The sequence below is a fragment of the Oncorhynchus kisutch genome, unplaced genomic scaffold (genome assembly GCF_002021735.2).
Source record: "Oncorhynchus kisutch isolate 150728-3 unplaced genomic scaffold, Okis_V2 scaffold3228, whole genome shotgun sequence".
Taxonomy (NCBI): domain Eukaryota; kingdom Metazoa; phylum Chordata; class Actinopteri; order Salmoniformes; family Salmonidae; genus Oncorhynchus; species Oncorhynchus kisutch.
In genome coordinates, this window is record NW_022265173.1 from 1 (window position 1) to 17330 (window position 17330).

A 17330-nucleotide genomic window follows, 5' to 3' on the forward strand; every position below is an offset into this window, starting at 1 on the left:
TATATATAGAGAGAAAACAGGTGTAGTGTATAGGTGTGTGTATATATAGAGAAGAAACAGGTGTAGTGTATAGGTTGTATATATAGATATGAAGATAACAGGTGTAGTGTATAGGGTGTGTGTATATAGAAGAGAGAAACAGGTGTAGTGTATAGGTGTTATATATATATGAGAGGAACAGATGTAGTGTATAGGTGTGTGTGTATATAGAGAGAGAAACAGGTGTAGTGTATAGGTGTGTATTATAAGAGAAACAATGTAGTGTATAGGTGTTTGTGTGTATATAGAGAGAGAAACAGGTGTAGTGTATAGGTGTGTGTATATAGAGAGAGAAACAGGTGTAGTTTATAGGTGTGTGTATATATAGAGAGAAACAGATGTAGTGTATAGGTGTGTGTGTATATAAGAGAAGACCAGGTGTAGTGTATAGGTGTGTAGGGATATAGAGAGAAACAGGTGTAGTGTATAGGTTGTATTAGAGAGAGAAACAGGTGTAGTGTATAGGTGTGTATATAGAGAGAGAAACAGATGTAGTGTATAGTGTTGTGTGTATATAGAGAGAGAAACAGGTGTAGTGTATAGGTGTGTGTATATATAGAGGAGAAACAGTGTAGTGTATAGGTGTGTGTATATATAGAGAGAGAAACAGGTGTAGTGTATAGGTGTGTGTGTGTATATATAGAGAGAGAAACATGTAGTGTATAGGTGTGTGTGTATATAGAGAGAGAACAGGTGTAGTGTATAGGTGTGTGTGTATATAGAAGAGAAACAGGTGTAGTGTATAGGTGTGTTATAGAGAGAGAAACAGGTGTAGTGTATAGGTATGGTTGTATATATAGAGAGAGAAACAGGTGTAGTGTATAGTGGTGTTATATATATATATGAGAGAGAAACAGGTGTAGTGTATAGGTGTGTGTGTATATAGAGAGAGAAACAGTGTAGTGTATAGGTGTGTGTTATAATAGAGAGAGAGAAATAGGTGTAGTGTATAGGTGTGTGTATATATAGAGAGAGAAACAGGTGTAGTGTATAGGTGTGTGTGTGTATATAGAGAGAGAAACAGGTGTAGTGTATAGGTGTGTGTGTATATAGAGAGAGAAACAGGTGTAGTGTATAGGTGTGTATATATATATATGAGAGATAAACAGGTGTAGTGTATAGGTGTGTGTATATATAGAGAGAGAAACAGATGTGTGTATAGGTGTGTGTGTGTATAGAGAGAGAAACAGGTGTAGTGTATAGGTGTGTGTGTATATAGAGAGAGAACCAGGTGTAGTGTATAGGTGTGTGTGTATATAGAGAGAGAAACAGGTGTAGTGTATAGTGTTTGTATATATATATGAGAGATAAACAGGTGTAGTGTATAGGTGTGTGTGTATATATAGAGAGAAACAGGTGTAGTGTATAGGTGTGTGTGTATATATAGAGAGAAACAGGTGTAGTGTATAGGTGTGTGTGTATATATAGAGAGAGAAACAGGTGTAGTGTATAGGTGTGTGTATATATGAGAGATAAACAGATGTAGTGTATAGGTGTGTGTATATATATATGAGAGATAAACAGGTGTAGTGTATAGGTGTGTGTATATATAGAGAGAGAAACAGGTGTAGTGTATAGGTGTGTGTGTATATAGAGAGAGAAACAGGTGTAGTGTATAGGTGTGTGTATATATTGAGAGAAACAGGTGTAGTGTATAGGTGTGTGTGTATATATAGAGAGAGAAACAGGTGTAGTGTATAGGTGTGTGAGTATATAGAGAGAGAGAGAAATAGGTGTGTGTGTATATATAGAGAGAGAAACAGGTGTAGTGTATAGGTGTGTGTGTATATATAGAGAGAAACAGGTGTAGTGTATAGGTGTGTGTGTATATAGAGAGAGAGAAACAGGTGTAGTGTATAGGTGTGTGTGTATATAGAGAGAGAAACAGGTGTAGTGTATAGGTGTGTGTGTATATAGAGAGAGAAACAGGTGTAGTGTATAGGTGTGTGTATATATAGAGAGAGAAACAGGTGTAGTGTATAGGTGTGTGTGTATATAGAGAGAGAAACAGGTGTAGTGTATAGGTGTGTGTGTGTGTATATAGAGAGAGAAACAGGGTTGTAGTGTATAGGTGTGTGTGTATATAGAGAGAGAAAAAGGTGTAGTGTATAGGTGTGTGTGTATATAGAGAGAGAGAGAAATAGGTGTGTGTGTATATATAGAGAGAGAAACAGGTGTAGTGTATAGGTGTGTGTGTATAGAGAGAGAGAAACAGGTGTAGTGTATAGGTGTGTTGTGTAGAGAGAGAGAAACAGGTGTAGTGTATAGGTGTGTGTGTAGAGAGAGAGAGAAACCGGGTAGTGTATAGGTGTGTGTGTATATATGAGAGATAACAGGTGTAGTGTATAGGGGTGTGTGTGTGTATATAGAGAGAGAAACAGTGTAGTGTATAGGTGTGTGTGTGTGTGTATATAGAGAGAGAAACAGGTGTAGTTATAGGTGTGTGTGTATATATATAGAGAGAGAACAGGTGTAGTGTATAGGTGTGTATATATAGAGAGAGACAGGTGTAGTGTATAGGTGTGTGTATATATAGAGAGAAAAACAGGTGTAGTGTATAGGTGTGTGTATATATGAGAGAGAAACAGGTGTAGTGTATAGGTGTGTATATATATATGAGAGATAAACAGGTGTAGTGTATAGGTGTGGTGTATATATAGAGAGAGAAAACAGGTGTAGTGTATAGGTGTGTATATATATAGAGAGAGAAACAGATGTAGTGTATAGGTGTGTGTGTATATAGAGAGAGAAACAGGTGTAGTGTATAGGTGTGTATATATAGAGAGAAAGATGTAGTGTATAGGTGTGTGTGTATATAGAGAGAGAAACAGGTGTAGTGTTAGGTGTGTGTGTATATAGAGAGAGAAACAGGTGTAGTTTATAGGTGTGTGTGTATATATAGAGAGAAACAGATGTAGTGTATAGGTGTGTGTGATATAGAGAGAGAAACAGGTGTAGTGTATAGGTGTGTATATAGAGAGAGAAACAGGTGTAGTGTATAGGTGTGTATATGAGAGAAGAAACAGGTGTAGTGTATAGGTGTGTATATATAGAGAGAGAAAAGATGTAGTGTATAGGTGTGTGTGTATATAGAGAGAGAAACAGGTGTAGTGTATAGGTGTGTGTATATATAGAGAGAGAAACAGGTGTAGTGTATAGGTGTGTGTATATATAGAGAGAGAAACAGGTGTAGTGTATAGGTGTGTGTGTGTATATATAGAGAGAGAAACAGATGTAGTGTATAGGTGTGTGTGTATATAGAGAGAGAAACAGGTGTAGTGTATAGGTGTGTGTGTATATAGAGAGAGAAACAGGTGTAGTGTATAGGTGTGTAATATAGAGAGAGAAACAGTGTAGTGTATAGGTGTGTGTATATATAGAGAGAGAAACAGGTGTAGTGTATAGGTGTGTATATATATATATGAGAGAGAAACAGGTGTAGTGTATAGGTGTGTGTGTATATAGAGAGAGAAACAGGTGTAGTGTATAGGTGTGTGTATATATAGAGAGAGAGAAATAGGTGTAGTGTATAGGTGTGTGTATATATAGAGAGAGAAACAGGTGTAGTGTATAGGTGTGTGTGTGTATATAGAGAGAGAAACAGGTGTAGTGTATAGGTGTGTGTGTATATAGAGAGAAACAGGTGTAGTGTATAGGTGTGTATATATATATATATGAGAGATAAACAGGTGTAGTGTATAGGTGTGTGTATATATAGAGAGAGAAACAGATGTAGTGTATAGGTGTGTGTGTATATAGAGAGAGAAACAGGTGTAGTGTATAGGTGTGTGTGTATATAGAGAGAGAAACAGGTGTAGTGTATAGGTGTGTGTATATAGAGAGAGAAACAGGTGTAGTGTATAGGTGTGTGTATATATATATGAGAGATAAACAGGTGTAGTGTATAGGTGTGTGTGTATATATAGAGAGAAACAGGTGTAGTGTATAGGTGTGTGTGTATATATAGAGAGAAACAGGTGTAGTGTATAGGTGTGTGTGTATATATAGAGAGAGAAACAGGTGTAGTGTATGGTGTGTGTGTATATATGAGAGATAAACAGATGTAGTGTATAGGTGTGTTGTATATATATGAGAGATAACAGGTGTAGTGTATAGGTGTGTGTATATATAGAGAGAGAACACGGTGTAGTGTATAGGTGTGTGTGTATATAGAGAGAGAAACAGGTGTAGTGTATAGGTGTGTGTGTATATATGAGAGAAACAGGTGTAGTGTATAGGTTGTGTATATATATATGAGAGAGAAACAGGTGTAGTGTATAGGTGTGTGTGTATATAGAGAGAGAAACAGGTGTAGTGTATAGGTGTGTGTATATATATATGAGAGAAACAGGTGTAGTGTATAGGGTGTGTATATATAGAGAGAGAGAAAAAGGTGTAGTGTATAGGTGTGTGTATATATAGAGTGAGAGAGAAACAGGTGTAGTGTATAGGGTGTGTGTATATAGAGAGAAACAGATGTAGTGTATAGGTGTGTGTATATAAGAGAGAGAAACAGATTAGTGTATAGGTGTGGTGTATATATAGAGAGAGAGAAACAGGTGTAGTGTATGTGGTGTGTTATATAGAGAGAGAAACAGGTGTAGTGTATAGGTGTGTGTGTATATGAGAGAGAAACAGATGTAGTGTATAGGTGTGTGTATATATAGAGAGAGAACACAGTGTAGTGTATAGGTGTGTGTGTATATAGAGAGATAAACAGATGTAGTGTATAGGTGTGTGTATATAGAGAGAGAAACAGGTGTAGTGTATAGGTGTGTGTGTATATAGAGAGAGAAACAGGTGTAGTGTATAGGTGTGTGTATAGAGAGAGAAACAGGTAGTGTATAGGTGTGGTGTATATATAGAGAGAGAACAGGTGTAGTGTATAGGTTGTGTGTATATATAGAGAGAAACAGGTGTAGTGTATAGGTGTGTGTGTATATAGAGAGAGAAACAGGTGTAGTGTATAGGTGTGTATATAGAGAGAGAAACAGGTGTAGTGTATAGGTGTGTGTATATATAGAGAGAGAAACAGGTGTAGTGTATAGGTGTGTGTGTATATAGAGAGAGAAACAGATGTAGTGTATAGGTGTGTATATATGAGAGATAAACAGATGTAGTGTATAGGTGTGTGTATATATAGAGAGAGAAACAGGTGTAGTGTATAGGTGTGTATATATGAGAGATAAACAGATGTAGTGTATAGGTGTGTGTATATATAGAGAGAGAAACAGGTGTAGTGTATAGGTGTGTGTGTATATAGAGAGAGAAACAGGTGTAGTGTATAGGTGTGTGTTTATATAGAGAGAGAAACAGGTGTAGTGTATAGGTGTGTGTGTATATAGAGAGAGAAACAGGTGTAGTGTATAGGTGTGTGTGTATATAGAGAGAGAAACAGGTGTAGTGTATAGGTGTGTGTGTATATAGAGAGAGAAACAGGTGTAGTGTATAGGTGTGTGTGTATATAGAGAGAGAAACAGGGTAGTGTATAGGTGTGTATATAGAGAGAGAAACAGTGTAGTGTATAGTGTGTGAGTATGTATATAGAGAGAGAAACAGATGTAGTGTATAGGTGTGTGTATATAGAGAGAGAAACAGATGTAGTGTATAGGTGTGTATATATGAGAGATAAACAGATGTAGTGTATAGGTGTGTGTATATATAGAGAGAGAAACAGGTGTAGTGTATAGGTGTGTATATATGAGAGATAAACAGATGTAGTGTATAGGTGTGTATGTATAGAGAGAGAAACAGGTGTAGTGTATAGGTGTGTGTGTATATAGAGAGAGAAACAGGTGTAGTGTATAGGTGTGTGTGTATATAGAGAGAGAAACAGGTGTAGTGTATAGGTGTGTGTATATATAGAGAGAGAAACAGGTGTAGTGTATAGGTGTGTGTGTATATAGAGAGAGAAACAGGTGTAGTGTATAGGTGTGTGTATATAGAGAGAGAAACAGGTGTAGTGTATAGGTGTGTGTGTATATAGAGAGAGAAACAGGGCGTATAGGTAGTAGTGTACATGGTTTATGGTAGGATGTAGGTTTATGGTAGGATGTAGGTTTATGGTAGGACTGTAGGTTTTATGGTTAGGATGCTACAGGTTTATGGTAGGATTGTTAGTTTGTGTAATCCTGACTCAGGGTTTTGAAGCCCTGGTCTGCCGGCAGCGTTGGGTTCTGTAGTGTTTAGGGGTGTGACGGGTGCAGGTGCGGGCTTACCCAATTCCTGTCTCAGGGGTTTGAAGCCTGTTCTGGGCAGCATTGGGTTTTCCTGTAGTCGTTTAAGGGTGGAGGGTGCAGGGCTTACCATCCGTCTCAGGTTTTCGAAGCCTGGTCTGGGCAGCATTGGGTTTCCTGTATTGTATAGTGTGTAGGGTGTAGGGTGCAAGGCTTACCATCCTGTCTCAGGGTTTCGAAGCCTGGTCTGGGCAGCGTTGGGTTTCCTGAGCTCACAATGCGAACACGCTCACTGCTGTTCATACGCTTATACTTATTATCCACCCTGCTGACAAACTACACACACACACACACACACACACACACATTGCACTTTTACTGAGGAGATGGGTTGTGTGTGTGTGTGTGTGTGTGTGAAGGTGTGTGTGTGTGTTACCTGTAGTATCTGTGTGATGAAGACGCTAGCTCTGGACATGCGAGGGCTGGATTTGGGGTCTGAGGACAGGCTGGACTCTTCAGGCTGTAAGCTGTTCTTACACAACATAAACAACAACAACAACACATGTTATCAACAGCAAATTCAAGACAGTTCAAGGGTGTTTACATGTAGTTAGCTCACGGCTTATTAAAGGGTTGATGGACACTGTAGAGTGCATGGAGAATAAGAGCACCTCCTCCAAGCTGCACACTGCACTGAGGATAGGAAACACTATAGAGTGCATGGAGCATAAGAGCACCTCCTCCAAGCTGCACACTGCACTGAGGATAGGAAACACTGTAGAGTGCATGGGAATAAGGAGCACCTCCTCCCAGCGCACACTGCACTGAGGATAGGACAACACTGTAGAGTGCATGGAGATAGAGCACCTCCTCCAAGCTGCACACTGCACTGAGGATAGGGAAACACTGTAGAGTGCATGAAGAATAAGAGCACCTCCTCCAAGCTGCACACTGCACTGAGGATAGGAAACACTGTAGAGTGCATGGAGAATAAGAGCACCTCCTCCAAGCTGCACACTGCACTGAGGATAGGAAACACTGTAGAGTGCATGGAGAATAAGAGCACCTCCTCCAAGCTGCCCACTGCACTGAGGATAGGAAACACTGTAGAGTGCATGGAGAATAAGAGCACCTCCTCCAAGCTGCACACTGCACTGAGGATAGGAAACACTGTCACTAGCAACAAATCCACCATAATCGAGCATTTCAATAAGCATTTTTCTACGGCTGGCCATGCTCCCCCCGCCCCCCCCGCTTCTCTTTCACTCAATGCCAAACAGCTGATGTTCTGAAAGAGCTGCAAATTCTGGATCCCTATAAATCAGCTGGGCTAGACAATCTGGACAATCTCTTCTAAAATTATCCTCAAAATTCGTATCGTCTGAGATCCCCAAAGATTGGAAAGCTGACGCGGTCATCCCCCCTCTTCAAAGGGGGAGACACCTTAGACCCAAACTGTTACAGACCTATATCCATCCTACCCTGCCTTTCTAAAATCTTCGAAAGCCAAGTTAATAACAGATCACCGACCATTTCGAATCCCACCATACCTTCTCCACTATGCAATCTGGTTTCGAGCTGGTCATGGGTGCACCTCAGCCACGCTCAAGGTCCTAAACGACATCACAACCACCATCAATTAAAGACAATATTGTGCAGCCGTCTTCATCGACCTGGCCAAGGCTTTCAACTCGGTCAATCACCGCATTCTTATCTGCAAGACTCAATAGCCTTGGTTTCTCAAAATGACTACTTCACTAACTACTTCTCAGATAGAGTTTCAGTGTGGTCAAATTGGAGGGCCTGTTGTCCGGACCTCTACCAGTCTCTCTGGTGGGGTGCCACAGGGTTCAATTCTCTGGCCAACTCTTGTCTCTGTATATATCATGTCGCTCTTGCTGCTGGTGATTCTCAGGGCATGACACAGCCACATTTTTTTTTTAAATAACAACAATTTATAAAATACATCCAGTCCAATGTCTCTATGCCAAGTTGAACGGTTCATCTTTCAGAAGGAATTTGGAACTGAGTTGATAAGCCCATGAGCTACATGTCTGATGGCTTTGTTCACTTGGTTTATTATAAATCCCCATTAGTTCCCTGCCAAGGCAGCAGCTACTCTTCCTGGGGTTTATTATGGATCCCTTTAGTTCCTGTCAAGGCATCAGCTACTCTTCCTGGGGTTTATTATGGATCCCCTTTAGTTCCTGCCAAGGCAGCAGCTACTCTTCCTGGTGTATTATGGATCCCCTTTAGTTCCTGTCAAGGCAGCAGCTACTCTTCCTGGGTTTATTATGGATCTCCACTAGTTCCTGTCAAGGCAGCAGCTACTCTTCCTGGGGTTTATTATGGATCTCCACTAGTTCCTGCCAAGACAGCAGCTACTCTTCCTGGGGTTTATTATGGATCCCATTGTTTAAGAACACATTTTTATAAAAAATAAATACAATATAAATATAGGACACAACACTACATAAAGAGAATCCTAAGACAACAACATAGCAAGGGCAGCATCACATGACCACACATCATGGTAGCAACACAACATGTCACAACATGGTAGCAACACAACATGGTAGCAGCACAAAACATGGTACAAACATTATTGGTCACAGACAACAGCACAAAGGGCAAGAAGTAGAGACAACAATACAATCACACAAAGCAGCCACAACTGTCAGTAAGAGTTGTCCATGATTGAGTCTTGAATGAAGAGATGGAGATAAAACTGTCCAGTTTGAGTGTTTGTTGCAGCTCGTTCCAGTCGCTAGCTGCAAGCAAACTGAAAAGAGGAGTGACCCAGGGATGTGTGTGCTTTGGGGACCTTTAACAGAATGTGACTGGCAGAACGGGTGTTGTATGTGGAGGATGAGGGCGGCAGTAGATTCTTTAAATTTATTTTTATTTACCTTATTTAACTAGGCAATTCAGTTAAGAACAAATTCTTATTTTCATTGACGATCTAGGAACAGTGGGTTAACTGCCTGTTCAGGGGCAGAACGACAGATTTGTACCTTGGTCAGCTCGGGGGTGTTGAACTTGCAACCTTCCGGTTACTAGTCCAACGCTCTAACCACTAGGCTACCAGATATGGGGGAGTGAGGCCCAAGAGGGTTTATAAATAAGCAATCAACCAGTGGGTCTTGCGACGGGTATACAGAGATGACCAGTTTACAGAGGACTGTAGAGTGATTGGTCCTATAAGGAGCGGTGGGGGCCAATCTGACGGCCGAATGGTAATATATGATGTTGATCTGAAGCCACTGACTCGGCCAATAAGTTATTTCCTCCTCTGGCGCACAGTTTCAGAGAAGTCCTCTTTGGAGAAGATGTTGGTTCCTCTCAAATTCTTGTCTCTCTCCAGAACAGATATCTTGTCCTTGACCTTGGGACTTGACCCCTAACGGCCTGGGTCTGTCACCTGGGCTCATTACAGGTTTTCCAGACCTACACTCCAACTCAGTCTTTCTATGACCCATCTGGAGCTTTCAGTGATAATTCTTCTCACTGTTCTCCTCATGTGGAGACTCTGGTATGCCATCCACAACACTGGTGTCCCGTATCACCTATAACTCCCATATCGTGGCTATTTTAGGTTGTACGGTACGTCATATTAGCTCAATCGCCAATTTCTCAGAATCACAGAAACACAACACCTTGATGAATAACAGAAACAATTGCTATGGATGAAATAGATGAAAATAACTGTTCAAAGCATGAAAAACATATATTTTTGTATATCAAACGTGAGTATAAATCTGTGAAAATTGTTTAAAATATATGATTATTTTGGAGGAATTTAAACCATTTACAGCTAATAAAGGCTAATAAAAGAAAAAGTGTAACTATGTGACAGAAAGTGTCATTTTGACATTTCCAATTTGGACTCGAAAATACCCTTGTTGGGGCTTTAGGGGTAAAAAAATGGCCCCAGTTGGTGATTTAGTGCTCAAAAATTACCCCTGTTGGGGCGCTTTTAGCGGTTGAAATATGTTGATGCGTTTAAGGTTAAATTTCAAGCACACTATAACGTGGATCTGTAATGTCCGTATTAGAATCTAGGCCTTAGTTAGTCAGTCAGTTACGTTAGTCAGTCAGTTGTTCAGCAGCCAGTTTGTTAGATAGAAGCTAGGTTAGTTAGTTGGTTAGTTAGTTGGGGACTAGTTAGTTGGTTAGCTAGTTGGTTGGTTTGTTTGTTTGTTAGGGGGATAATGGGTTAGGGCCTAGTTAGTTGGAGGCTAGTTAGTAAGGGGCTAGTTAGGTAGAGGCTAGTTATTTAGGGGCTAGTTAGTTAGATGAAAGTTAGTTAGAGGATAATTAGTTAGGGGTAGTTAGTACCCTGAGGTTATGCAGGCTGCTAGTAGTTAGGGGCTAGTAGGTTGGAGGCTAGTTAGTTTGAGGCTAGTTAGTAGGGGCTAGTTAGTACCCTGAGGGTCAAGCAGGCTGCTAGTAGTTAGGGCTAGTTAGTTAGGGTTTAGTTATACCCTGAGGTTATGCAGGCTGCTAATAAGTTAGGGAGTAGTTAGTTTGGGGCTAGTTAGTAGAGGCAGTTACTAATGGCTAGTTAGTTAGGGGCTAGTTAGTTAGATACAAGTTAGTTAGGGGCTAGTTAGTTAGATGCTAGTAGTTAGGGGCTAGTTAGTTAGAGGACAAGTTAGTTAGGGGCTAGTTAGTTAGATGCTAGTTAGTTAGGGGCTAATTAGTACCCTGAAGTTAGCCCCTAACTACTACTTTAGGTAGAGGCAAATTAGTTAGGGGCTGTTAGATAGGAGTTAGTTAGTTAGGAGTTAATTAGCTAGGGGCTAGTTAGTACCCTGAGGTTATGCAGGCTGCTAGTTAGTTAGGGGCTAGTTAGTTAGGGGATAGTTATACCCTGAGGTTAAGCAGACTGCTAATAAGTTAGGGAGTAGTTATTTAGGGGCTAGTTAGTTATGGACTAGTTGGTTATGGGCTAGTTAGTTACGGGCTAGTTATTACCCTGATGTTATGCAGGCTGCTAGTTACTTAGTGGCTAGTTAGTTAGGGGCTAGATAGTTAGAGGCTAGATAGTTAGAGGCTAGATAGTTAGGGGCTAGTTAGTACCCTGAGGTTATGCAGGCTGCTAGTTAGTTATGAGCTGGTTAGTACCCTGAGGTTATGCAGGCTGCTAGTTAGTTACGAGCTAGTTATTACCCTGAGGTTTATGCAGGCTGCTAGTCAGTTAGGGGTTAGCTGGCTAGTTAGTTAGGGGCTTGTTAGTGCCCTAAGGTTATGCAGGCTGCTAATTAGTTAGGGGTAAGTTGGCTAGTTAGTTAGGGGTTAGTTAGTACCATGAGGTTATGTAGGCTGCTAATTAGTTAGGGGTAAGTTGGCTAGTTAGTTAGGGGCTAGTTAGTACCGTGAGGTTATGTAGGCTGCTAGTTAGTTAGGGGTAAGTTGGCTAGTTAGTCAGGGGCTAGTTATTACCATGAGGTTATGCAGGCTGCTAGTCAGTTAGGGGGTAGCTGGCTAGCTAATTAGGGGCTAGTTAATACCTTGAAGTTGCGCAGGCTGTCATTCTCCTCTCTTCCTCCTCGACACACCAGCTTCTGCATCTTTACCAGGAGAAGCTGCTGGGCCCTGTAGATCATACACGTGTGCGTGTGCGAACACACACACACACAGACACACACACACACACAGGTCAGTGGTGATCTATAGTGGTTGCTAATCTGAGGTTGTATCGAGCTTCTGCATCTTTTCCAGGAGCAACTGCTGGGCCCTGTAGATCCACACCATACAGGTCTGTGGTGAAATGTAGTAGTCTGATGTTACATCAAGATTCTGGATCAGTATTTGAAAGTATTCATCTGGTATTCTGTAGTACTGTGTAGTAATATGTAATAGTCTGTAGTAGTCTGTAGTACTCTGTAGTGTCTGTAGTACTCTGTAGTAGTGTGTAGTAGTCTGTAGTAGTGTGTAGTAGTATGTAGTACTCTGTAGTAGTCTGTAGTAGTATGTAGTGATCTGTAGTAGTATGTAGTAGTCTGTAGTAGTCTGTAGTACTCTGTAGTTTGTAGTAGTGTGTAGTAGTCCATAGCAGTCTGTATTTACCGTGAGTAAGAGGGGATGGTGCCTTTTTTCCGATAGGTCGGTTCCAGAGTAGGCTTCGACCCGGAGCAAAGCCACTCCCACTTCCCCTGTTGCATCGTGTCCAGGACATGGACCACCTTAATCAATCAATCAACCAATCAAATAAATATGTTAATCAATCAATCAACCAATAAATTCACTCAATCAACCGAACAACCAATCAATCAATCATGAATTCAATAAAATAATCAAACCTCATCCAACCAATTACTCAAACAATAAATTAACCAAACAACCAAGCAATCAATCAACCCTAACAACAGCAACACGATAATAACAGGTACCTCATTACATATTGTAGATTGATGTACCTCGTCACAAAGCACATATTGTAGATTATATCATGTATATATTGTATATTGTACACTACCGGTCAACAGGTTTTAGAACAGCTACTCATTCAAGGGTTTCTCTTTATTTTTACTATTTTCTACATTGTAGAATAATAGTGAATTGGACTACAGGACTATTGACATATGGAATCAAGTAGTTACCAAAAAAGTGGTTCAATTAAGCCAATTTGTGTATCACTGAATCATCATTTAGACTAGGATTTATGAAGTCAATGACTTTCAGAATGAGACTGATATGAGGTAATAACTAACACTTGCACTTACTTTGCTGATAGTTACCTTATTGAGGAAAAGTGTACTTACTATGACTGAGATATGTGGTTGTCTCACTTAGCTATCTTCAGATGAATGTACTAACTGGAAGTCGATCTGGATAAGAGTGTCTACTAAATGACAGGGTAGGGTCAGCAGGTACCTCATCACAAAGCACGCTCAGGGAGCAGGTGTCTGATTGGCCAGAGATGGTTGAGGGTTGATTCTGATGTAGAATGAGTCTCCTGACGTCACCGTTCCCTCCGATAGATCCCTCTGCAGCCTCCGGTACCTGACAGACACACACAGAACACACCAATAGATCTGAGTTATATTAGATAGATGCTAGAAAACAATGTTTTTATCTGTATTTGAAGCCTGAGCATAAAGTAAGGTGTCCCGGGTTAGTCCAGGTGTCCAGGTTAAGTCCAGGTGGGTTAGGGTTTAGTCCAGGTGGGTTAGGGTTAGTCAGGTGGGTTAGGGGTTAGTCCAGTGGGTTAGGGTTAGTCCAGTGGGGTTAGGGTTAGTCCAGGTGTCCCGGGTTAGGGTTAGGGTTTAGTCCAGGTGGTTAGGGTTAGTCCAGGTGTCCAGGGTTTAGTCAGGTGGGTTAGGGTTGTTCCGGGTTAGGGTTAGGTTAGTCCAGGTGTCCAGGGTTAGTCCAGGGTGGGGTTAGGGTTAGTCCAGGTGTCCAGGGTTAGTCCAGGTGGGTTAGGGTTAGTCCAGGTGGGTTAGGTTTTAGTCCAGGTGGGTTAGGGTTAGTCCAGGTGTCCAGGGTTAGGGTTAGGGTTAGTCCAGGTGGGTTAGGGTTAGTCCAGGTGTCCAGGGTTAGTCCAGTGGGTTAGGGTTAGTCCAGGTGGGTTAGGGTTTAGTCCAGGTGTCCAGGGTTAGTCCAGGTGGGTTAGGGTTAGTCCAGGTGTCCAGGGTTAGTCCAGGTGGGTTAGGGTTAGTCCAGGTGGGTTAGGGTTAGTCCAGGTGGGTTAGGGTTAGTCCAGGTGTCCAGGGTTAGGGTTAGGGTTAGTCCAGGTGGGTTAGGGTTAGTCCAGGTGTCCAGGGTTAGTCCAGGTGGGTTAGGGTTAGTCCAGGTGGGTTAGGATTAGTCCAGGTGGGTTAGGGTTAGTCCAGGTGGGTTAGGGTTCCAGGGTTAGTCCAGGTGGGTTAGGGTTAGTCCAGGCGTCCAGGGTTAGGGCTAGTCCTGGTGGGTTAGGGTTAGTCCAGGTGGGTTAGGGTTAGTCCAGGTGTCCAGGGTTAGGGTTAGGGTTAGTCCAGGTGGTTAGGGTTAGTCCAGGTGTCCAGGGTTAGGGTTAGTCCAGGTGGGTTAGGGTTAGTCCAGGTGTCCAGGGTTAGTCCAGGTGTCCAGGGTTAGTCCAGGTGGGTTAGGGTTAGGTTTAGGGTTAGTCCAGGTGGGTTAGGGTTAGTCCAGGTGTCCAGGTGTCCAGGGTTAGGGTTAGTCCATGTCCAGGGTTAGGTTTAGGGTTAGTCCAGGTGTCCAGGGTTTGTCCAGGGTTAGTCCAGGTGTCCAGGGTTAGGGTTAGTCCAGGTGTCCAGGGTTAGGGTTAGGGTTAGTCCAGGTGTCCAGGGTAGGTTTAGGGTTAGTCCAGGTGTCCAGGGTTAGGGTTAGTCCAGGGGTTTAGGGTTAGGGTTAGTCCAGGTGTCCAGGGTTAGGGTTAGGGTTAGTCCAGGTGTCCAGGTTAGGGTTAGTCCAGGTGTCCAGGGTTAGGGCTAGTCCAGGTGTCCAGGGTTAGGGTTAGGGTTAGTCCAGGTGTCCAGGGTTAGGGTTAGTCCAGGTGTCCAGGGTTAGTCCAGGTGTCCAGGGTTAGGTTAGTCCAGGTGTCCAGGGTTAGGGTTAGTCCAGGTGTCCAGGGTCAGGGTTAGGGTTAGTCCAGGTGGGTTAGGGTTAGTCCAGGTGTCCAGGGTTAGGTTTAGGGTTAGTCCAGGTGGGTTAGGGTTAGTCCAGGTGTCCAGGGTTAGGGTTAGTCCAGGTGTCCAGGGTTAGGTTTAGGGTTAGTCCAGGTGTCCAGGGTTAGTCCAGGTGTCCAGGGTTAGGGTTAGTCCAGGTGTCCAGGGTTAGGGTTAGTCCAGGTGTCCAGGGTTAGGGTTAGGGTTAGTCCAGGTGGGTTAGGGTTAGTCTAGGTGTCCAGGGTTAGGGTTAGGGTTAGTCCAGGTGAGTTAGGGTTAGTCCAGGTGTCCAGGGTTAGGTTTAGGGTTAGTCCAGGTGAGTTAGGGTTAGTCCAGGTGTCCAGGGTTAGGGTTAGGATTAGTCCAGGTGTCCAGGGTTAGGTTAGGGTTAGTCCAGGTGTCCAGGGTTAGGTTTAGGGTTAGTCCAGGTGGGTTAGGGTTAGTCCAGGTGTCCAGGGTTAGGTTTAGGGTTAGTCCAGGTGTCCAGGGTTAGGTTTAGGGTTAGTCCAGGTGGGTTAGGGTTAGTCCAGGTGTCCAGGGTTAGGTTTAGGGTTAGTCCAGGTGTCCAGGGTTAGGGTTAGTCCAGGTGGGTTAGGGTTAGTCTAGGTGTCCAGGGTTAGGTTTAGGGTTAGTCCAGGTGTCCAGGGTTAGGGTTAGGGTTAGTCCAGGTGGGTTAGGGTTAGTCTAGGTGTCCAGGGTTTGTCCAGGGTTAGTCCAGGTGTCCAGGGTTAGGGTTAGTCCAGGTGTCCAGGGTTAGGGTTAGTCCAGGTGGTTAGGGTTAGTCTAGGTGTCCAGGGTTAGTCCAGGTGTCCAGGGTTAGGTTAGTCCAGGTGTCCAGGGTTAGGGTTAGTCCAGGTGGGTTAGGGTTAGTCCAGGTGGGTGGGTTAGGTTTAGGGTTAGTCCAGGTGTCCAGGGTTAGGTTTAGGGTTAGTCCAGGTGTCCAGGGTTAGGTTTAGGGTTAGTCCAGGTGTCCAGGGTTAGGGTTAGTCCAGGTGGGTTAGGGTTAGGGTTAGTCCAGGTGTCCAGGGTTAGGGTTAGGGTTAGTCCAGGTGTCCAGGGTTAGGGTTAGTCCAGGTGTCCAGGGTTAGGGTTAGTCCAGGTGTCCAGGGTTAGGGTTAGGGTTAGTCCAGGTGGGTTAGGGTTAGTCCAGGTGTCCAGGGTTAGGTTTAGGGTTAGGGGTCCAGGTTAGGGTTAGGGTTAGTCCAGGTGTCCAGGGTTAGGGGGTTAGTCCAGGTTTCCAGGGTTAGAGGTTAGGGTTAGTCCAGGTGTCCAGGGTTAGGGTTAGGGTTAGTCCAGGGTTAGGGTTAGTCCAGGTGTCCAGGGTTAGGGTTAGGGTTAGTCCAGGTGGGTTAGGGTTAGTCTAGGTGTCCAGGGTTAGGGTTAGGGTTAGTCCAGGTGAGTTAGGGTTAGTCCAGGTGTCCAGGGTTAGGTTTAGGGTTAGTCCAGGGTGAGTTAGGGTTAGTCCAGGTGTCCAGTGTTAGGGTTAGGGTTAGTCCAGGTGTCCAGGGTTAGGTTTGGGTTAGTCCAGGTGTCCAGGGTTAGGTTTAGGGTTAGTCCAGGTGGGTTAGGGTTAGTCCAGGTGTCCCAGGGTTAGGTTTAGGGTTAGTCCAGGTGTCCAGGGTTAGGTTTAGGGTTAGTCCAGGTGGGTTAGGGTTAGTCCCCCTGTGTCCAGGGTTAGTAGGTTTAGGGTTAGTCCAGGTGTCCAGGGTTAGGTTAGTCCAGGTGGGGGGGGAGTTAGGGTTAGTCTAGGTGTCCAGTGTTATTTTAGGGTTAGTCCAGGTGTCCAGGGTTAGGGTTAGGGTTATCCAGGTGGGGTTAGGGTTAGTCCAGGTGTCCAGGGTTTGTCCAGGGTTAGTCCAGGTGTCCAGGGTTTAGGTTAGTCCAGGTGTCCAGGGTTAGGGTTAAAGTCCAGGTGGGTTTAGGTTAGTCCAGGTGTCCAGGTTAGGTCCATAGGTGTCCAGGGTTAGGGTTAGTCTAGGTGTCCAGGGTTAGGGTTAGTCCAGTGTCCAGGTGTTAAGGTTAGCCAGGTGTCCAGGGTTAGTTAGGGTTAGGTTAGTCCAGGTGTCCAGGGTAGGTTTAGGGTTAGTCCAGGTGTCCAGGGTAGGGTTAGGGTTAGTCCAGGTGTCCAGGGTTAGTCCAGGTGTCCAGGGTTAGGGTTAGTCCAGGTGTCCAGGGTTAGGGTTTAGGGTTAGTCCAGGTGTCCAGGGTTAGGTTTAGGGTTAGTCCAGGTGGGTTAGGGTTAGTCCAGGTGTCCGGGTTAGTTTAGGGTTTAGTTCCAGGTGTCCAGGGTTAGGTTTAGGGTTAGTCCAGGTGTCCAGGGTTAGGGTTAGTCCAGGTGGGTTAGGGTTAGTCCAGGTGTCCCGGGTTAGGTTAGGTTAGTCCAGGTGTCCAGGGTTAGGTTTAGGGTTAGTCCAGGTGTCCAGGGTTAGGGTTAGGTTAGTCCAGGGTGGGTTAGGGTTAGTCCAGGTGTCACAGGGTTAGGGTTAGGGTTAGTCCAGGTGTC

The 17330-nt window shown here is 43.6% G+C and overlaps 1 protein-coding gene across 1 annotated transcript; it reads right to left on the minus strand.

Annotated features, from left to right (window-relative positions):
• Window positions 1-6353: 6353 nt before the first annotated feature.
• Window positions 6354-12358, minus strand: LOC116371440 (caspase recruitment domain-containing protein 11-like). The gene is made up of 4 exons (XM_031820310.1): window positions 12288-12358; window positions 11729-11813; window positions 6652-6747; window positions 6354-6551 (listed from the first exon to the last, which is right to left on the minus strand). Exons 2-4 carry the CDS (start codon window positions 11786-11788, stop codon window positions 6354-6356), a joined length of 354 nt encoding a protein of 117 aa, XP_031676170.1. The 5' UTR covers window positions 11789-11813; window positions 12288-12358.
• Between the last annotated feature and the right edge of the window lie 4972 nt (window positions 12359-17330).